The 21971-nt window shown below is 45.5% G+C and overlaps 2 protein-coding genes across 3 annotated transcripts; one reads left to right on the top strand and one right to left on the bottom strand.

The window, feature by feature from the left end:
• The first annotated feature begins 1986 nt into the window (after positions 1–1986).
• On the top strand, positions 1987–11416 carry LOC106590324 (uncharacterized). 2 transcript variants are annotated; one of them, XM_045707888.2, is made up of 4 exons: positions 1987–2717; positions 4639–6312; positions 9468–9562; positions 9954–11416. In XM_045707888.2, the coding sequence occupies exons 2-4, from the start codon at positions 5339–5341 to the stop codon at positions 10514–10516; spliced, it is 1632 nt and encodes a 543-aa protein (XP_045563844.2). In that variant the 5' UTR covers positions 1987–2717; positions 4639–5338; the 3' UTR covers positions 10517–11416. The 2 variants fall into 2 exon arrangements, with proteins under 2 accessions (XP_045563844.2, XP_082822175.1); XM_082966049.1 differs by lacking the exon at positions 1987–2717 and having other exon boundaries at positions 2724–6312.
• A 3138-nt stretch (positions 11417–14554) lies between these two features.
• LOC106590316 (uncharacterized) lies at positions 14555–20955 on the bottom strand. Its single transcript, XM_014181200.3, has 7 exons — positions 20662–20955; positions 19153–19493; positions 18706–18939; positions 17124–18486; positions 16881–16946; positions 16474–16709; positions 14555–16184 (listed from the first exon to the last, which is right to left on the bottom strand). The coding sequence occupies exons 2-7, from the start codon at positions 19489–19491 to the stop codon at positions 15219–15221; spliced, it is 3204 nt and encodes a 1067-aa protein (XP_014036675.3). The 5' UTR covers positions 19492–19493; positions 20662–20955; the 3' UTR covers positions 14555–15218.
• Positions 20956–21971: the final 1016 nt, after the last annotated feature.

Raw genomic sequence — 21971 nt, 5'->3', positions numbered from 1 at the left:
AATGTACATTTTATTTAATACTTTTTCTAAGTATATTACCAATTTAATGCAGAAGCACAAGGTTAAGTTATTCCCTGGGGACTCACGGGTCATGGAACAGAATATATATCTGGTAGCAGGCAAAAGGCCTGACTCAGGGGAATTGTCTTCAGACCGCATGTTGCTTTTTATACGCTACACGCAAATCCACCCAGATAGATACAGCCTTGCTACAATATTAGTTGTAGTTATCATTATTTGAGTGCTTTCAACTGAAACTGCAGGTGCTTAACTGATAGGAGCTATACTCATAGTAGCTATACTCATAGGAGCTAAACTCATAGGAGCTATACTCATAGTAGCTAAACTCATAGGAGCTATACTCATAGGAGCTAAACTCATAGCAGCTAAACTCATAGCAGCTATACTCATAGCAGCTAAACTCATAGGAGCTAAACTCATAGTAGCTAAACTCATAGCAGCTAAACTCATAGGAGCTATACTCATAGTAGCTAAACTCATAGGAGCTATACTCATATTAGCTAAACTCATTGGAGCTAAACTCATAGGAGCTAAACTCATAGGAGCTATACTCATAGTAGCTAACCTCATAGGAGCTATACTCATAGTAGCTAAACTCATAGGAGCTAAACTCATAGGAGCTATACTCATATTAGCTAAACTCATTGGAGCTAAACTCATAGGAGCTAAACTCATAGGAGCTATACTCATAGGAGCTAAACTCATAGGAGCTAAACTCATAGGAGCTATACTCATATTAGCTAAACTCATAGGAGCTAAACTCATAGGAGCTAAACTCATAGGAGCTAAACTCATAGCAGCTAAACTCATAGGAGCTAAACTCATAGGAGCTATACTCATATTAGCTAAACTCATTGGAGCTAAACTCATAGGAGCTAAACTCATAGGAGCTATACTCATAGTAGCTAAACTCATAGGAGCTATACTCATATTAGCTAAACTCATTGGAGCTAAACTCATAGGAGCTAAACTCATAGCAGCTAAACTCATAGCAGCTAAACTCATAGGAACTAAACTCATAGTAGCTAAACTCATAGGAGCTAAACTCATAGCAGCTAAACTCATAGGACCTAAACTCATAGGAGCTAAACTCATAGGAGCTATACTCATAGGAGCTAAACTCATAGGAGCTAAACTCATAGCAGCTAAACTCATAGGAGCTATACTCATAGTAGCTAAACTCATAGTAGCTAAACTCATAGGAGCTAAACTCATAGGAGCTAAACTCATAGGAGCTAAACTCATAGGAGCTAAACTCATGCCATCACAGGTCCCGAATGGTCATCATTCTCTGGGGCCTTTGCAATGTTTGTCTTTCAGACTGTCTGGGTAGGAAATGACGGAGACAATAAAAAAAAGGAATTGACCTTGAGAGAGAGAAAGAGAGAGAGAGGAAGCAGGGTCTTGAGGAAAGTTACTGAGATGACAGTATTGGCCACCATGCAGTGCAGTACCACAGGAGTGATGATGTAATCACAGAAACAACCAGGACTGTCTCCATTTCTATGTTCTTCTCTCTATCCTTTTGTTTCTCTCTATCTGTCTACCTTTTCCCACCTCTGTTGATCCTATGGTAAACACTTGTCAGAGCTATGGTGCTGCAAGTGCTGCAGACAGGGAAGTTGTTTAAATAGGAAATGGATATATTAGGTTTTCCCAATAAGATCTATTGTCTGTACGTGTCTGCTTGTCTTCCTTTGGGGTGTTATTCTATTGTGATACAAACACATTCCCTCCATTATGGTTACCATCCAAGTCCCTTCATATTCTAGGATTGGTTGCCCTGGAGGAACGACGCGTGTCTGTATGTGTGTGAACACATGAGTGTATGTCTACACAGGGTGAGTTTGTATGCGCATGCGCACGTGTGCATGCGCATGTATGCGCCAGCGTGTGTTGGTATTGGGGTTGGGGGGAGGGGGAGAGGAGAGGAGAGGAGGGGGAGACATTTCCTTATCTGCGGGCCACAGGCGGCTTTGAGAGCGTTATCAGTAGCCACCACATTGTACTGGCACATCCTCTTGTCCAGTGGGGAGCGGAAAAACTCTCCTTGCAACGAAGTTCTCGCTCTCTGTCTCTCTCTCTGTCTCTCTTCTGTCTCTCAGTCTATCCCTTCGCTCTCGCTCTCTCTCTCTCGCTCCCTCTTGCTCTCTCTCTCTCTCTCTGTCTCTGTCTCTCTCTCTCTTTCTCCCTCTCTCTTTCTCTGTCTCTCTTCTGTCTCTCAGTCTATCCCTTCGCTCTCTCTCTCTCCCTCTTTCTCTCTCTCTCTCTCGCTCGCTCTCTCTCACCTCTCTCTCTCGCCATCCAACTAGAGCTCTGTCTCTTCCTGGCATGGAGGGAGAGGAGGGAAGAAAGTAAAGAAAGAGAGATTGGGAACTAGAGAATGACATAAGAACACGAATACGACATGGTCAGCATCACCTTGTCAGCTTGTGCGCCTTCGTTCAACAGAATCACCACAAAAGATTCAAAAGGGCATTTTGTTCATTTTGTTATTCCTTGACCAATTTTTGACTTCATCTCTTGGTCTTTTGGATGTTTGATATTACATATTTTTTTCAACATTACTGGAGTTCCCAATTTATTTAAGCAGGACGGAAAGCAGACGTGCCATGTGTTACCTTACCTATGGTGCTGTAGGGTCCTGTGGGTAAACAACTGTACTGACAGAGCACGCTGGTTTTCATGCTGTGTAGGTGAGTAGGTTTACACTGGTCAATTTAAATTTTACTGTATCGGGTAAATGCTATTGAGTTCAAAGCCATTTCTCAATTTATCGTAAGTTATTATTGTTAATTTATTGCATGAAGTTATAGTTCATTTTTCTTTGTGCTAAGTTTCTTTATGGAGGAAAACCTGTTATGTGTTATTGCCTGTTCTCTGATCAAATAAATAATATAGAAAACATTGCAGACAATAAAATACATGTTTGTGTATTTACCACTGCTATAATAAACATAACATCATGTACATCAAAAATATATATTTTTGCAGCCATACAGATGTGACCACCAAATTAGATTCATAATTCATGACTTGAAATTAACAACAAATGAGTGCATTGAGTTTACACAAAAATACAATATGATTTTTGTCTCATGTCAAAGGAAACAAGGAATAACAAAACAATTCTGAAACGTTACGAACATTAATTAAAATTGTATCAAGTTCAAATTGAATTGTGAGCACAAATGCAGGTGAACATCGAAGGTAACATACTCTTCATGACACAAATAAATAGTGAAGCAATTAAGCAACATTATAATTCGATTGCAAATAATAAAATATTACAAAAAAATCTATTATAAAAAGAAAGACTTCAACACATTTTTGGGAGTGTATTTATTCCATTGTAATTTTTTTGATTAAACTTTTCTATGAATCAAATTTATATTGTTTATATTGAAAGCTCACCTTGCCTGTTCTCTCTCTCAAAAATGTGTGGATTCATATGTAATTTCTTATCAATGATCTACACAAAATACTCTGGAATGTCAGTGGAAGAAAAATTATAATTTTTTTAAGATTAATGAAATATTAAACACTAATATTTCTTGATTAGATAAGTATTCACCGCCCTGAGTCACTACATGTTAGTAACACCTTTAGCAGCGATTACAGCTGTGAGTCTTTCCGGGTAAGTCTCTAAGAGCTTTACACACCTGTATTGTGCAATATTCGCACATTATTATTTTTAAACTTCTTCAAGCTCTGTCATGGTGTTGGGGATCAAGGCTAGACAGCAATTTTCATGCAGATTTAAGTCAAAACTGTAACTCGGCCACTCAGGAACATTCACCTTCTTCCTGGTAAGCAACTCCAGTGTAGATTTGGCCTCGTGTTTCAGGTTACTGTCCTGCTGAAAGGTGAATTTGTCTCCTAGTGTCTGTTGGAAAGGAGACTGAACCAGGTTTTCCTCTAGGATTTTGCCTCTCCTTAGCTCTATTCTGTTTCTTTTTATCCTGAAAAACTCCCCCAGTCTTTGCTGATGTCAAGCATACCGTTTGGCCTGATGCGGCCACCACCATGCTTGAAAATACAGAGGCAGGTACTCAGTGATGTGTTGGATTTTCCCCAAACATAAGGCTTTGCATAAGGAGAAGAGACAGTTGCAAAATCCAGCCATGAATAATGAATCACCCAAGTCTTGCAGAAGCAGAACGTATAAGACAACTGTGAACTTCCTTGAAATGAGGAAAACACACACGCAGTATGATACCAAACAATGGACACCCATGACAACCATGTTGAGCCTGTCATCAGCTCGTGAGAGGGCCAGGGATACTAGATTTTGCTTTGATGTAGATTATATATGGAAAAAATGTATCATTTTAATTTCCTAATTAATTCCAAATTGTAAATCTAGCTTTATTTTTTATTCACCACTTCCAGAAGAATTATCAGTGAATTGCCAAAGTGAATTCTTGCAATGTTTGTTTATGTGTCAATTAATCCATTAAGGGATGGGTTGGCAACTGGTGATTTGACACGAAAATAAAATGTCATTCATTCATTCCAGTATTTGACCCACTAACTCATGTAAAACAAATGTGTCTTACCTCTTTTGTTCTACATGTTCTTTGAAAACCGTCCAATCTTTATGCACCTGGGACAAAGTGGATTGTATGGATAGTTTGATTCATATCCGAAAAGACAGACAGACAGACTGGGGGACTAATCAACCGTGTCGGCCGATGGTGACTCATTCAAAGACAACGTACTTGGCTATTCCTCAGGATGTACTATGGGAAAAAGACGTCTAGACTACTAAACTTAAAGCCAGACCAACCAGTCTGCCGTGGAGCTCCAAGAAGACCCAGAGACGCCTCAGTCACACCACTAGTAAACACTGGCACATGATTATTGATGTGAGCATCGTCTGCCCAGCCACTGTAGATTGGACACAGCCTCTTGAGTGGGGCCATGAATGCAAGATCACACTCACACGCTCTCTCCTTTTTTCCTTCCTCTCTCACACACACACAAACTCACACACACACTCGCTCTCACACACGCAACAGCCCTCAGAATGAGAGGTGACAATAAGACTGGACTGAGCCAAAACCAAGGGCATCAGCCTTAGCTTCAACACCATCCCCTGACTCCTGACCCCTGAAAACCCAGGACCCAGACAGCCCATCACAGACATCCCTGGACTGATTAATAACAGCAGTAGACAACCCGTCGTTCAGGAGGACCAGGGGACTAACAGCATAATAAGGGGATATTCTCTGGAGTAGCAGCAGAGGCCCAGGGCTGAGAGAGGTCTGTGGAGGTCTATAGGAGTCTAGCAGCAGCAGCTAGTGGCCTAGACACCATGCTGGGTGAGAGAGACAGAACAGCGGAAGGGGTGAGGGGTGCAGTGGTGGGGTGCCTTCTCACAGGTACCATGATGGAGAAACTGAACCCCCCCTCTGCCTCCCCCCCCTCTGACCCCCTATCGGAGTCTGAACGACTGAGCCCTCAGCAGGCCCCCTCACCGGCTTCACTTGATGCTAGCAGCCCACCGCCGGTTAATGAACCAGGGAGTCCGGGAGACAGGTTTGTCCCACCTAGCCCCCCTGCCTCCCCTCCTCCACCTCCAGAGCCCCCTACCAAGTTGCTTGACCACTCTGCCGCCACCAACATCGCACCTGAACCACCGGTCGCCATGGAAACAAACAACACCAAGGGAGGAGGTTTCATCCGCTCCTCTCCGCCTCCCCTCCTCCCAGCCCCAGTGTCTACATCCACTACCCCTGCCGTCCTCCCCCCATCCTCCTCCTCCTCTCCGCCTCCCCTCCTCCCAGCCCCAGTGTCTACATCCACTACCCCTGCCGTCCTCCCCCCATCCTCCTCCTCCTCTCCGCCTCCCCTCCTCCCAGCCCCAGTGTCTACATCCACTACCCCTGCCGTCCTCCCCCCATCCTCCTCCTCCTCTCCGCCTCCCCTCCTCCCAGCCCCAGTGTCTACATCCACTACCCCTGCCGTCCTCCCCCCATCCTCCTCCTCCTCTTCTTCCTCCTTTTCCTCTATTGCCCCCCTCCCTCGCCACATCCCTGTTATTAGTCTGGGACACAGTAAACCCCCCCACCCCCTCTCCCTCCCCAGTAACACCCCTCTAACCACCCTGCACCCCATCCCCAACCACCCCCACCACCATGACCCTTACCACCACACCCACCACCACGGGGGCATCCGCCTCACCCAGCTCACCTCCCTGTCAGGGACCGGACCAGGGGCCCCACCGATCCCCTCCCAGGGCCCCCTGCTGCCCCTCCAGTACCTGCCATCACACCACTTCTTCTGCAGGTGATAGGGAAATGTTTCATATTCACATTATATTCCATTATCCAGTGGAGGCTGCTAATGGGAGGACAGCTCATAATAATGGCTGGAATGGAGTCAATGGAATGGTATCACAGACATCAAACACGTGGTTTCCATGTGGTTGATGTCATTCCAATGACTCCATTCCAGCCATTATTATGAGCTGTCCTCCCCTCAGCAGCCTCCACTTGCATTATCATATTTCATGTTATGACTGGCTTTCTGATACTGTATGGCAAACTGTTTCACTATAACCGACAGTTTCACTACTACAACTGACAGTTTATAACATAGATTTCTCTTTCTGCTTTTCCTAACCCTTAATCCTAACCAATTATTAAACTGGAACTTCTACTTCCCCATAGAGCCCCATTTCCTAGAATCACTATGATGAAATATCCTTCTTCTTCTTCATTTTCAGCAGGAACATTGTTCTATTTTAGCAGCATGTCTCGGCCAGCGTCAGCCCTAATGAGACACAGCCTGCCGACAGCATGCACACTCCATCAACAACCCAAACATAATCACCATACAGATAGCTTTGCTCGCTTTCTCTCCCTCAGTCAATTTGAAATGTTTCTGCCATTTCAAATCCATTTAACAATTTGAAAACCATTTCAAATATTATTACTCCCCTGAATAGCATTGTTTGTACTTTTACTTTTGTATTCTTTTATTGCTTGGATACTTTTATATGTTATCTTTTATTTCCAATGCACCCGCTCTCACATTCCTCCCACTTTCGACGTCACTTTAATAATGGTTACAGACTGTTTTACCCACTTTCATATGTATATACTGTAGTCTAGTCAAGGCCATTATATTTAACTATTGCGATACATATACAAGTCTATCCTACGTATTCTTCAGATATACTACATATTCTATCCACATACTGTCCCACCACATATATACACAGTTGAAGTCGGAAGTTTACATAGACCTTAGCCAAATACATTTAAACTCAGTTTTTCACAATTCCTGACATTTAATCCTAGTAAAAATTCCCTGTTTTAGGTCAGTTTGTAACGGCTGTCGTAGAAAGTAGACCAAGGTGCAGCGTGTTGATTGCTCATGATGATTTATTTTAACTCAGAATATTAAAGAAAAAATAACAAAGCGAAAACGAAAGCGCACAGTTCTGTCAGGTACATAAACTAAACAGAAGACAACTACCCACAAACACAGGTGGAAAAAAACCCTACTTAAGTATGATCTCCAATTAGAGACAACAAGGACCAGCTGCCTCTAATTGGAGATCATCCCCCCCAAAACAAACCATAGAAACAGAAAAACTAGAACCTAAACATGGATATAGAAAACATAGAAAAACACAAAACACCCCCTGTCACGCCCTGACCTACTCTACCATAGAAAATAACATCTTACTATGGTCAGGACGTGACACAGTTAGGATCACCATTTTATTTTAAGAATGTGAAATGTCAGAATAAAAGTAGAGAGAATGATTTATTTCAGCTTTTATTTCTTTCATCACATTCCCAGTGGGTCAGAAGTTTACATACACTCAATTAGTATTTGGTAGCATTGCCTTTAAATTGTTTAACTTGGGTCAAACGTTTTGGGTAGCCTTCCACAAGTTTCCCACAATATGTTGGGTGAATTTTGGCCCATTCCTCCTGACAGAGCTGGTGTAACCGAGTCAGGTTTGTAGGCCTCCTTGCTCGCACGCGTGTTTTCAGTTCTGCCCACACATTTTCTATGGGATTGAGGTCAGGGCTTTGTGATGGCCACTCCAATACCTTGACTTTGTTGTCCTTAAGCCATTTTGCCACAACTTTGGAAGTATGCTTGGGGTCAATGTCCATTTGGAAGACCCATTTGCGACCAAGCTTTAACTTCCTGACTGATGTCTTGAGATGTTGCTTCAATATATCCACATAATTTCCCTTCCTCATGATGCCATCTATATGTGAAGTGCACCAGTCCCTCCTGCAGCAAAGCACCCCCACAACATGATGCTGCCACCCCCGTGCTTCACGGTTGGGATGGTGTTCTTCATCTTGCAAGCATCCCCCTTTTTCCTCCAAACATAACAATGGTCATTATGGCCAAACAGTTCCATTTTTGTTTCATCAGACCAGAGGACATTTCTCCAAAAAGTACGATCTTTGTCCCCATGTGCAGTTGCAAACCGTAGTCTGTTATTTTTTATGGCGGTTTTGGAGCAGTGGCTTCTTCCTTGCTGAGCGGCCTTTCAGGTTATGTTGATACAGGACTCGTTTTTACTATGGATATAGATACTTCTGTACCTGTTTCCTCCAGCATCTTCATAAGGTCCTTTGCTGTTGTTCATTGATTGATTTGCAGTTTTCGCACCAAAGTACGTTCATCTCTAGGAGACAGAACGTGTCTCTTTCCTGAGCGGTATGATGGCTGCGTGGTGTTTATACTTGCGTACTATTGTTTGTACAGAACGTGGTACCTTCAGGCGTTTGGAAATTGCTCCCAAGGATGAACCAGACTTGTGGAGGTCTACAATTTTTTTTCTGAGGTCTTGGCTGATTTTCCCATGATGTCAAGCAAAGAGGCACTGAGTTTGAAGGTAGGCCTTTAAATACATCCACAGGTACACCTCCAATTGACGCAAATGATGTCAATGAGCCTATCAGAAGCTTCTAAAGCCATGACATAATTTTCGGGAATTTTCCAAGCTGTTTAAAGGCACAGGAAACTTAGTGTATGTAAACTTCTGACTCACTGGAATTGTGATACAGTGAATTATAAGTGAAATAATCTGTCTGTAAACAATTGTTGGAAAAATGACTTGTGTCATGCACAAAGTAGATGTCCTAACCGACTTGCCAAACTAGTTTGTTAACAAGAAATTTGTGGAGTGGTTGAAAAACAAGTTTTAAGAACTCCAACCTAAGTGTTTGTAAACCTCTGACTTCAACTGTACATATACATTTGTACTCCGGACTCCAACATTGCTTGTCCTAATGTTTCTATATTTCTTAATTCCAAGATTCATGTGTATTGTTGTGTATTGTTAGATATTACTGCACTGTTGGAGCTAGGAACAGAAGCATTTCACTACACCCGCAATAACATCTGCTAAATATTTGTAAGCGACCATTAAAATGAGATTTGATTTGATTCTCTCCTTCTCTCAGTTCTCATCTTGGTCCCTCTGGTAACTATGGAATCTTTTCCAGTAGAAGCATCAAGAGACGGCCCTCCTCACACTATGAGTTGGATCTCAGTGATGGTAAATAGAAGATAAACTGGTGTGACTGTCCATGGACTACTGACCAATACCAGCATATGATAAATCAATGAGATACAGTTAATGTAGTGTACATATACACCACAGGAGGCTGCTGAGGGGAGGACAGCTCATGATAATGGTCGGAACGGAGTGAATGGAATGGCATCCTGGAAACTATGTATGTGATGGATTTGATACCAGTCCTCTGATTCCGCTCCAGTCATTACCACGAGCTCGTCCCCCCCAATTAAGGTGCCACCAACCTCCTGTGATATACACTGACTTTACCAAATATTAGGAACACCTTCCTGATATTCAGTTTCTTGTATGTACATGTGCATACTGGTAGGTATGTGTATTTAATGCACTGTGCCTGTGTATCCTCATCCAGCGGGCCCTCCTCAGAAGCTGGCGAGGCGTGTGTTCACCAACAGCCGGGAGCGCTGGCGCCAGCAGAACGTCAACGGGGCCTTCTCAGACCTCCGCAGGCTCATCCCCACCCACCCTCCGGACAAGAAGCTCTCCAAGAATGAGATCCTCCGCCTGGCCATGAAGTACATCGACTTCCTTGTCACCCTGCTCAACGACCAGTCCCAAGACAAAGCCAGGGGCTCGCCTGAGGAGGAGACCCAGGATGGGAGGGCCCAAGCGGGGCTGAACAACAAGGATATACACCCACTTTTCCAGGGTGACACTCCCTCTTCAACTATGGTCCACCACGACAGAGGAGACTCCACAGACTCATCGATCATCGCCTTGGCAACCTCCCCAACCTCCAGTTGCTATAGCAACACAGACAGCGAGGAGAACCTGGGGGGCGGGGCTAAGAGCTCAATGGTGGTGCCGCGGGGCATTCCGGGAAAGGTCAAAGGTCAGATTCGGACTGCGGTGACACTTGCCAGCGGTGACATGACATGTGACGTCACAAAGATGACAAAATTGAATACCTGGTAGTAAATAATATCCGACAAACTGACAGAAAGGACAAAAATGTACAGTATACTTACTACTCTACCAGCAATCTTTGAGACTTTTAGAATCGATGTAGTTCTTTCAATGACATGGTATTTCTACAAGGTCAGCTCTGAGTTCTTGTAGCAGTTTGTGGTAGTGTTTGACTGTCCCTCTGTCTGGATTTTGTGTCCTGCAGTGTGGGACTGAGGCTTTCTGGGTAACGTAAGCTGTTTCATCAGAACTGAGGCTTCTATAGGGCTACCTGGGAAATGTAGGCTTGACTGTTTGTACATCCAGTCAGCACAGTGTCAGTTGCCCTACAAACCTCTGAAGGAGCCATGTTGACCTCATGGCTTTGCTTCCTGCAGTTTGAGACATCAAAAAACATCAATGACGGTAACCTTCAGCCAGTAGTTTATGTGGCAGTTTTTGAAGTTTCCTATTTTCTTTCTTTAGTCAGATGAAGAAGATGGTCCCACCCTACCTCCCTTAGAGGACAAAATTGTGACACAGTTGTCCCAAATGGCACCCTATTTCCTGTTTAGTGCACTACTGGTCAAAAGTAGTGCACTATGTAGGGAATAGGGTGCCATTTGGGAAATTGACCGTTCTAGCTGACTGAAATAAAGTGTTTTAGTTCTCTCTTCCTTATTCAACATCCTCTTATTGCACTCCAGAATACATGCAGCCCTGTTATCAGCACAATTTCTCAACCCAAACAATTGTTTTGCTGCTGTGTCCAGTTTGAGAAACAGACAGTGTAGTCGCTGGCAAAAGTATTGTTGTGTGAAGGGGTGAAGATGTGTTTTTGTGTTCAGAAAATCAACCTGGTTAATTTTATGGCTGTAAGTTGGTTTGTGATTCTATAAAAAGTGTGTTGTGAGAAAGTGCACATAAGAACATTTTGTATTTTAATTTATCTAATATGAATGAATTAATATGAACCCTAGCTTCCTGTACACATCCCAGCTCAAGCCTAGCCTCAACTTCATGTCCACATCCCAGCTCAACCCTAACCCTAGCTTCATGTCCACATCCCAGCTCAACCATAACCCTAACTTCATGTCCACATCCCAGCTCAACCCTAACCCTAACTTCATGTCCACATCCCAGCTCAACCCTAACCCTAACTTCATGTCCACATCCCAGCTCAATCCTAACCCTAACTTCATGTCCACATCCCAGCTCAACCCTAACCCTAACTTCATGTCCACATCCCAGCTCAACCCTAACCCTAACTTCATGTCCACATCCCAGCTCAACCCTAACCCTAACTTCATGTCCACATCCCAGCTCAATCCTAACCCTAACTTCATGTCCACATCCCAGCTCAACCCTAACTTCATGTCCACATCCCAGCTCAATCCTTACCCTGGAGGGTAAGGGGTGGTGGTGGTGGGGGTAAGGGGTGGTGGTGGTGGGGGGTAAGGGGTGGTGGTGGTGGGGGGTAAGGGGTGGTGGTGTTGGTGGGGGGTGGAGGATAAGGGGTTGTGGTGGTGGTGGGGTGGAGGATAAGGGGTGGTGGTGGTGGTGGTGGGGGGGTGGAGGGTAAGGGGTGGTGGTGGTGGGGGGTGGAGGGTAAGGGGTGGTGGTGGTGTTGGTGGTGGGGGGGGGTGGAGGATAAGGGGTGGTGGTGGTGGTGGGGGGGTGGAGGGTAAGGGGTGGTGGTGGTGGGGGGGGTGGAGGGTAAGTGGTGGTGGTGGTGGGGGGGTGGAGGATAAGGGGTGGTGGTGGTGGTGGTGGTGGTGGGGGGGTGGAGGATAAGGGGTGGTGGTGGTGGTGGGGGGGTGGAGGATAAGGGGTGGTGGTGGTGGTGGGGGGGTGGAGGGTAAGGGGTGGTGGTGGTGGTGGTGGGGGGTGGAGGATAAGGGGTGGTGGTGGTGGTGGTGGGGGGTGGAGGATAAGGGGTGGTGGTGGTGGGGGGGGTGGAGGGTAAGGGGTGGTGGTGGTGGTGAGGGGTGGAAGATAAGGGGTGGTGGTGGTGGTGGGGGGGTGGAGGATAAGGGGTGGTGGTGGTGGGGGGGTGGAGGGTAAGGGGTGGTAAAATCATGACAGCTGTGAAACAGGACGTTTAGGTACAATTTTGTAAACGCTGACAGATAATTTGTTCGTTCGAAATGGTGGGATCTATTTGTGTCAGTAAAATTCATTATGCGTGAAATGGCGGTGGAAACGCCTTTATGCGCAAATATTGATATAATAACCATCATATGGAAGTAAACTTGGAGTCACACGATGACATGTATGGTCCTCCCCGCTACGACTCAGGAAACCATGCAGTTTCTTAGTCTACAGATGAAATAAGTTATGATGAACTTCACACGGGGGTGAAAGTGCATGTTGATGAACTTGATACTCCTTTCCAAAAAACGTTGTCTTATTCTGGTGACATGATGATCGATGCTTGACTGCTGTGACTAAATATTCTCTCTCTTAGCCATAATAATCTCATCGTGTAGACTAGCCTACATTACCTGCACTGTGTAGCTGTTGTTGGCTAGAGTGCACGACCAGAGGAGGCACATTTGCTATTTAATGCAACAGTTTTTGTGTCACAACAATCGGTAGAGTTTGAAATGCGACGGAAACACATTGAACTTTCAATTTTTATTCAGCACATGAAACCTTTTTGTGCACTACGTCATCACACACTGATTTTTATCCTCAAGTCAGTTTGGTGGAAACACACCACTGGTGGGAAAATGTGCATATTGGATGGAAACCTAGTTATTGAGTAGAATAATTATTCTGATAAAGAAAAAGTTACTTTTTCACAACACAGAGGCATACAAAGACAAAACAAAGGTGGTACAGCGAGGAGAGATAACACGAGTGAATAAAATGCAGAAATGGATGAAAATGCTCAAAATAATGTTAGGATGAAGTTTGATTGAACAGTATAAAGCAATCAGAAGAGAAAGCCCCATCGAAACCACCTAGAATGTATTTGTTGCCACCCTACCGACGGTCCTGCACTACTCATGAAGCATATTTACAACTTTTATTATAAAAAAACATAAAATACTGTCAAATACCATCATACCGTCAAAAATGTTGACGATATCGCCCAGCCCTAGTTGGTGTCCCCATCAACCCTTTCCCCTAGGTTGGCTGCATGTCTCCAGCTATCAGGTGGCCAGGAAATGGCTCTACAGTTAGTGCTGTCTCATCTACAGCCATTAAGTTGCCTGATGGGGATACTGTGGTGCAATCAACCGCTACATGCATGGAAGAGGGGAGAGAGGGAAGGGCAAGAAAAAGAGCCGGAAATAAGAGAAAAACAGCCACAGGGGCCCTCGTTCCCTCTCCCTTTCTCTCTCTCAGACCCCCCACCACACCCGGTCGTTCTGACACAACAGGAAGGACTGGTTACATAACCCTATTGCCTCTGCCTCTAGCCTCCATCTCTGACGTGCCAACCTGGCCCTGGCTCCCTCCGTGCAGGCCAACGGTGGTGCGCTCCGCGGCTCCAGGGCCGGCTCCCTCCGTGCAGGCCAACAGCTGTTACCATCAGTAGGTTTTGGCTTTTCTAGGGCATTGTAGATGGGGATGGGCGTAAGCATCTGCCTGTGGTTCCAAAGGGCCAAAGGTTGCATGTTCGAATCCAGTGATATAAAGTAGTTTTTTATATTTTGTTTTAAGCCTATGCCTAGCATTAAGAATTTGGAGTTGACGGCTACGCTCAACCTCAAACACTTTGAAATGTGACGTTTGAGAAACATGGATGAACGTTTAATTCTGACGTGAGACTGTGAGAGCTTGTAGGGTGAACTACGGAGGCCCCTGAGGATCAGCTCACACAGAGGAGTGGTGTTTGGTGTGGTAGGGGTTGGTGTCCTACACCTGCTCTATCCAGTCCTACTGATACAAGAGGCCTGGAGGGTGAGGCAAAGCAGTCTGGGACATGGAGATAATACCCTCTTTCCTCTGCCTCCCCTCTGGGCTTTATTACATATTGCAGGACCAACTTTACATATTGTAACCATGAAGCCATGTTCCATCTGATAGGAGCAAATGAGGCCTTCAAACCCAACTGAATGATATTATCATGCAATGTGTTTTATTAGCATTAACAAAAGCATTAACTATATGCACAATAGTAGTTTAACATTTAAAGAACCCATGTTGAATGTAATTTGTATAATAATGAAGAGTTATTTAACAAGTCATAATTGTAACAGCTGGAAAAGAAATACAGCAAAACAATAAAGAAGTCAATGACAACCGTTATTTGCCGCAAAACAACTTACACATCAGTATATGTTGTACGTTACCAACATTATGTTTAAGCAATAAGGCCCGAGGTGGTGTGGTATATGGCCAATATACCACGGCTAAGGGCTGTTCTTATCCACGATGCAACGCAGAGTGCCTGGACACAGCCCTTAGCCGTGGTATATTGGCCATATACCACAAACCCCCGAGGTGCCTTATTGCTATTATAAACTAGTTACCAACGTAATTAGTACAGTAAAAATAAATGTTTGTCATACCCGTGGTATACTGTCTGATATACCACGGCTGTCCGCCAATCAGCATTCAGGACTCGACCAACCCAGTTTATAAATCACAGATATATACAACGTCTGCGCGGTCACAGGCAACCACCTGTGGATATATATCATAAGTAGAAACCTATCAAATAACCTCTCATAAAATGCTGTACTGTACATCCATATCGACTTGTGTGGATCTGACTCTCTCACTCGGTTTTCAACACTTTGTCCAAGATTTCTCCCTCTATTCTCCCTGTGGCAACTGTATCTTCTGCTGAGTTCTTTGTCTTGCTAAACCTCCTTCTCCCCACCTCAGTGACCACAGATCCAGCAGTGGCCCCTATAGCTCCCCCTATGGGCCCTCCAAAGAACACGCCCACCACCCCACCCAGCAGTGCACCTCCAGCCGTCAGCTTGGGGACCTGACTCGCTCCCGCCCCCACCTTCTCCCACACCGAGCGAAGGAGCGACGAAGACCATGCAGAGGAGGACGAGAGAGAGGGAAGATTTCCCAATTCCAGGGCGCTTACGCTCTTCTCCGCCTCATCTCTCGTTCTCTCCATCTCCTCCTCATCCACCTCTTCCTCTCTCTCTCTCAAGGGCTGCATGGAGTAGGAATGAAGTGCTTGTCTCTTCACCTCCTCTCCTCTTCCTCTCCTCTCCCTCACTATCTCCTTCTGTCTCTGTCTCACCCTATCCTCCGCCTCCTGGAAGAGAGGACAGGAGAAACACTCTCCTCCTCCCTCTCTCACCGTCTGCTCCACCTTCTCCAATAACTCCCCCACACTCCTCTTCCTCTCCTCTTCTCCTCCGCTCCCTCTCTCCATCACATGATACCGATCCCCACATCGCTTAACCAACTCCAACAAATCTCTCCTCTGGCTCGAAATATACTTCTCCACTCCTTCCACTCCCACTTTCCCGCTCTCCTTCAGCCGATCGGCGTGAGTGAAGAGGACCAGGGTGTGGGTCCGGACTGCCCCGGGACCAAAGACTTTCTCCAGGACCCCTAGAGCCTGTAGCTCTGCCCGGGCTGGTTGGTCCACGGGGACACAGAGGATGAAGGCGTGGGGGCCAGGGGCCGAGAGGGCCACACAGGACGACAGCTGGGAACGGACCACGTCTGGAGGGTGCTCAGAGCGGAACCAGTCTGGAGTGTCCACCACTGCCACCTGGAGGGAGAGGGAGGATAAAGAAGGGGAGAAGAGGATTTGTTGAGGTCTGAAATGACTGGCATGTAGCTCGTCATTTGAGGTCACTACTATATTGATTTTACTGACGTGAAAGTGTTTACAGTCATTAACACTATAACATTCTTAGACATAATACTTGATGGGTTTCAGTTTGAAACAAGTCAAACTGCAGACCTCAATTAAACTCAATAGACCTCATATTATTCAATGATTAAAAAAATAGAAGAAACCAAATAAAGCTGTAATAAATGATTAATCAATCACTAACCCGTCTCCCGGCGACGAGGGCCCTGCTCTTCTGACAGTCCTGAGTGACGGCTGTGGTCATGTCTGGTCGAGACACAAACTCCTCCCGTCCCAGTATGATATTACCTGCTGCACTCTTCCCCGACCCTGACCTACCCAGCAGAACCACACGCAACTCTGACTGGGAGGAGGAGGAGGAGGAGGAGGGTAAAGAGTAGGAGGTTGTCTTCTCTCCAAAGCTGTTGATTCTGTGGCAGACTGACAAGGACAGACAGTATGTTTATATCACTCCAAAGCTGTTGATTCTGTGGCAGACTGACAAGGACAGACAGTATGTTTAGATCTCTCTCACATTTAGATGAAATGGGGAAAAGTTAAAGAACACCACAATTGATATTGTTGTGTTACACTGAGAAGTATGTGACTTACAGGTATTAACAACTTTCTGGGTTGGTTTTGCTTCGAGTTCGGACAGCTGTGAGAGTATAGCGTCCTCTAGAGACAAAAAGAGAGAATTACAACAGTGGAACACAGTCTAGTGAACAACCCTTCATTACCACACATTACTTTCAGTGTCATAGTAGTTTGTTTGAGCTTGGTTTGAGTAATGGACATATATATTCATACCGAAGTGTGACTAGCGGACAGTTTCCATACAAAATGGGTCTTTACCTTCAGTCAGATGGAAACTAGGGATCCTCGTGAACAGTGCTGGACCACCATTTTGGGGCTCTGTTGGCTGCTGCTGTGGTGTTGATTGAAGACAGTTAACCAAGGGTTTCACAGTCACTTTCTCTTCCATATCTTCCCCCTCTCCCCTTCTTCTCCTCTCAATCTCTTCTTCTCTTTTCCTCTCCATCTCTTCCCTTCTCCTCTTGATCTCCTCCCTCTCTTCCTCTCTTCTCCTCTCTATAGCAGAGTTAGGCGTAACCTCTCTTTTCCTGTTTCCCCAATATCTGCGTGTCTCTGTGTTTGTGACGTGTCTAGATTCCAGTTCCCTCTCTCTCCCCCTCGCTTGTTCTTCCACCTTCTCCTTCAGTTCCCTCTCTCTCTCCCTTCTCTTCTCCATCTCATCTTTTCTTCTCTTCTCCCACTCTTCCTCTATTTTTCTCTCCATCTCTTCCCTCTCTTTTCTGCTCTTCATTATCTCATCCCTCTCTTTCCTTCTCTTCTCCATCTCTTCCTTCCAGTTTTCCTTCTCCTCACTCTCTTCCTCTCTTCTCCTCTCTATGGCAGAGTTAGGCGTAACCTCTCTTTTCTGGCTTCCACAATATCTGCGTGTCTCTGTGTTTGTGGCGTGTCTCAATTCCAGCACAGTCTCTCTCTCCTCCTTCACTTTGTACCTCTTCTTCAGTTCTCTCTCTCTCTCCCTCGCTTGTTCTTCCACCTTCTCCTTCAGTTCCCTCTCTCTCTCCCTCGCTTGTTCTTCCACCTTCTCCTTCAGTTCCCTCTCTCTCTCCCTCGCTTGTTTTTCCACCTTCTCCTTCAGTTCTCTCTCTCTCTCCCTCGCTTGTTTTTCCACCTTCTCCTTCAGTTCCCTCTCTCTCTCCCTCGCTTGTTTTTCCACCTTCTCCTTCAGTTCTCTCTCTCTCTCCCTCGCTTGTTTTTCCACCTTCTCCTTCAGTTCTCTCTCTCTCTCCCTCGCTTGTTTTTCCACCTTCTCCTTCAGTTCTCTCTCTCTCTCCCTCGCTTGTTTTTCCACCTTCTCCTTCAGTTCTCTCTCTCTCTCCCTCGCTTGTTTTTCCACCTTCTCCTTCAGTTCTCTCTCTCTCTCCCTCGCTTGTTTTTCCACCTTCTCCTTCAGTTCCCTCTCTCTCTCTCTCGCTTGTTCTTCCACCTTCTCCTTCAGTTCCCTCTCTCTCTCCCTCGCTTGTTTTTCCACCTTCTCCTTCAGTTCCCTCTCTCTCTCTCTCGCTTGTTCTTCCACCTTCTCCTTCAGTTCCCTCTCTCTCTCCCTCGCTTGTTCTTCCATCTCTCTCTGCAGGGTGTTTTGTCGTATGTAGCATCCTCTGTTCTTTTGTACCATGTTGTCCACCTGCAATAAAGCACAGTGCCTCAAATATCAAATACCAACAGGGTGGTTATACGTATTTGCAACATTCCGTTGATATAGTAATAAAGTATTTGAAAGTGATGTGTCAATAAAGTGGGTGGGTCCTACAAATTGACAGTAGAAGCACATATAGAACATACAGGCACTACGTCAATTGGATCCATTGTCATCATTATAAGATGGGTTGGTTGTCATGGTTACCTTCTCCAGCAGCTCCTTGACCTGCTCCCTGTCCTGCGGTCGGCGGTTGTTGATGACGTGGTATTGGCCCCCACACCTGTCAATCACCTCCCTGAGCCCAGGGTCCTCTCCCTCCAGGTACTGTCCCGCCCCCTGGCCCATCAGGTAGTCTCCACAGGTGAACAGCACCAGGGTGTGTTTCAACACCCCCTCCCCAAACACCTCCTCCAGCTCAGCGGGCACTCTGCGCTCCACCTGGATCAATTAGAACCATGCAAATAGATGGTATTCATAAGCACAATGTGCATCATTAAGTCACACAAAAGGAAATAACACAGAACATAGAGTCTGTTCAAGATTCACAACCCCATAGTAAGACTACATGACAAAACACCAGAGACACAATAACAAAGAAACATAGAACTTCTCTGAACGACCTCTGAACGATTAGAGAACTATCAGACTCACCTCAGTGAACTGGCCGACAGGAACCAGCAGCAGGAAGGCGTGTGGCCCCGGGGCAGCCAGCTCAAGTGCCCTCTCTGTCTCCTTCCTCACCCCAGCCTCCATGTGGCCCCCGCTCCAGTACCAGCGAGGGGCCTCCACCACAGTCAACCGCCGGCCCTCAGAGGCCCCACGCCTCAGCTGGCAAAGCCTGGGGGAAGAACCAGAAGAGGAAGGAGAGCCGGAGGAGGCTTGGCCCAGGAGGGTGTCTCCTGACAGGGTCTTGCCACAGCCGATGGTCCCTAGGAGGACCAGGCGGAGCTCTGGCGTTCCGGCATGGCTGCCGGGGAGGACGTCAGTCATAGCTGAAAGAGAGAGAGATTGGTTACAGATACTGAAGAGGTATTACTTACAGTATGCCTGATGTTCAAGTTGATGTTCATTTGCGTGAATAAATGACTTTGTTCTCCATACCACTAGTTATCAGCATGGGAATAACATGTAAGGGTGTGTGTCTTTGTGTGTAGCCGCTGGCTTCTCTCTCACACCCAGTCTGTCTAACTGCCATGATTAACACACCTGAAAGTTAAACTGGAAATGTGGGCTGGGTTGCCTCCTGCGTTAACCTAGGTCAGTCATACTATGACAATTAGAATTCAAAAGATAATCCAGAAGAGATGTTACAAATAAATGCTTACTGTCAGTGAACACCTTTGAAGTTGTGTGTCTGGTGTGTGTGTGTGTGTGTGTGTGTGTATGTGTGTATCTATCTTTCAATTGTAATGTGCGTATCAGAAATGCAAAGATTCAAGTTACAGGTGAGGTATTTTCGGTGTTCACTGATCTACCTATGTAGTATCAATCTTTCCCTCCTCTATTCTCTCCCCATCTCTCTTTCCTTGTGTGTGTATGCATCATGTGCAATTCCCAGCCACACCCCCACACGCCTGCCAGGCCTGTCCAACTACATACCCCTGCCAGGCCTGTCCAACTACATTCTGTTTAGAACGTGTGGAGTAATACTCAAAACACACAATGTACACTGCATGCTCATAGTAACAGAACATAAAAACAGTAGAAACAGTACGACATATACAGCATGTAGGGCTACTGCAGTAAGATACGCCCTGACAACCTGTTGTTTATATCCTATGTTTCTAACCAGATGACCACATCCTGTCAACTCTTAACACTCCTATTCTCCTAGCAGCGAAACTGGAACAGACCTGATCCTGTGCATTATGAGCAGTTTAAAACAACCATATAGTTTACTGCCTACACATGGCAGGGTGGCATTGCAACAGGTGTTGAGGTCAAATGAAGACCTCCGTGAGGTGTAGGAGAAGCAGTACTGTAGCAAGAGCTTCACTTTCACAGGCGTCTTGATTTAGATTAGATCATGTTCAATATGAAGAAATTCAAGGCTTTTAAATACCTTATGTTCTATGATATGTTTAGTTTTAAGAACCCCCCTTGACCTACATACACAGTACACACATCAACCAACTAAATCTACTGAGGTGTCACCCTTACCCAGATGGGAGTTTGTTGGAATGGGTTGCTGGGTTTTCTGTCTGTATCCCTGTACTTCTTCTCCTTCCTTTTCTCAGATGAACCCAATCGCTCTGAACCGACTTGTCTCTCCTATACAACCCTTCTCACCTCTATCAGTCTGTTATGGCAACATCATTCCTTCCTCATCTACCTCTAAATACGGCCAAACTACATGGATTAAGGAGTGTCAGTATCAGTGAGTCACCTGTCTACCTAGTACACACTCCCTTTCTCTGTCACACGCACGCTGAAACACACCAACATTCTCTGGCTCTATTGTTCAGAGGCTACCAGGTATTCCGTGGAGAGGCGGAGGTGTAAACAGTGACACTCATGCCAAACTTTCACCACAGCCAATGAGGGGTACATGGGTGGCGATGGCCTACGATGGAGAGAGTGGGTAACAATCGACATCACCAGTCAAAAGTTTGGACACCTTCTCATTGAAGAGTTTTTCTTTATTTTTAATATTTTCTACATTGTCCTGTTGCTTCACGGTGGTAACCACACATGCGGAGATCATCCGTTCACCTACTCTGTGTCTCACAAAGACACGGCGGTTGGAACCAAAAATCTCAAATTTGGACTGATCAGACCAAAGGACAGATTTCCACCGGTCTAATGTCCATTGCTCGTGTTTCTTGGCCCAAGCAAGTCTCTTCTTCTTATTGGTGTCCTTTAGTAGTGGTTTCTTTGCAGCAATTGGACCCTGAAGGCCTGATTCACTCAGTCTCCTCTGAACAATTGATAAAGAGATGTGTCTGTTACTTGAACTCTGAAGCATTTATTTCAGCTGCAATTTCTGAGCCTGGTAACTCTAATGAATTTATCCTCTGTAGCAGAGGTAACTATGGGTCTTCCTTTCCTGTGGCAGTCCTCATGAGAGCCAGTTTCATCATAGCGCTTGGTTTTTGCGACTACACTTGAAGAAACTTTCAAAGCTGTTGACATTTTCCAGATTGACTGACCCTTCTTGTCTTAAAGTAGTGATGGACTGTCGTTTCTCTTTGCTTATTTGAGCTGTTCTTGCCATATTATGGACTTGGGCTATCTTCTGTATGCCATCCCTACCTTGTCACAACACAACTGATTGCCTCAAAGGCATTAAGGAAAGAAATTCCAGAAATGAACTTTTAACAAGGCAGGTAAGGGTGCGGCTAGAGGTTCTTTACCATTCGGCCATCAGATTGTCCACCAATGCTCCTTATAGGACACATCACTGCACTCTATACTCCTCTGTAGACTGGTCATCTCTGCATACCCGTCGCAAGACCCACTGGTTGATGCTT

The sequence above is a fragment of the Salmo salar genome, chromosome 02 (assembly GCF_965601325.2).
Source record: "Salmo salar chromosome 02, fSalSal1, whole genome shotgun sequence".
Classification (NCBI taxonomy): domain Eukaryota; kingdom Metazoa; phylum Chordata; class Actinopteri; order Salmoniformes; family Salmonidae; genus Salmo; species Salmo salar.
Note: the sequence above shows the minus strand (reverse complement) of the source record. Positions and strands in the feature narration are given on the sequence as shown.

Coding starts and splice junctions, on each gene's coding strand:
- LOC106590324 (XM_045707888.2), top strand. CDS start 5,339: ATGCTGGGTGAGAGAGACAGAACAGCGGAAGGGGTGAGGGGTGCAGTG. Junction 6,313..9,467: donor TCACACCACTTCTTCTGCAG/GTGATAGGGAAA, acceptor TCCTTCTCTCAG/TTCTCATCTTGGTCCCTCTG. Junction 9,563..9,953: donor TGAGTTGGATCTCAGTGATG/GTAAATAGAAGA, acceptor ATCCTCATCCAG/CGGGCCCTCCTCAGAAGCTG.
- LOC106590316 (XM_014181200.3), bottom strand. CDS start 19,491: ATGACTGACGTCCTCCCCGGCAGCCATGCCGGAACGCCAGAGCTCCGC. Junction 18,487..18,705: donor TCAAGGAGCTGCTGGAGAAG/GTAACCATGACA, acceptor GCTTTATTGCAG/GTGGACAACATGGTACAAAA. Junction 16,185..16,473: donor CCCTCGTCGCCGGGAGACGG/GTTAGTGATTGA, acceptor CTCTCCCTCCAG/GTGGCAGTGGTGGACACTCC.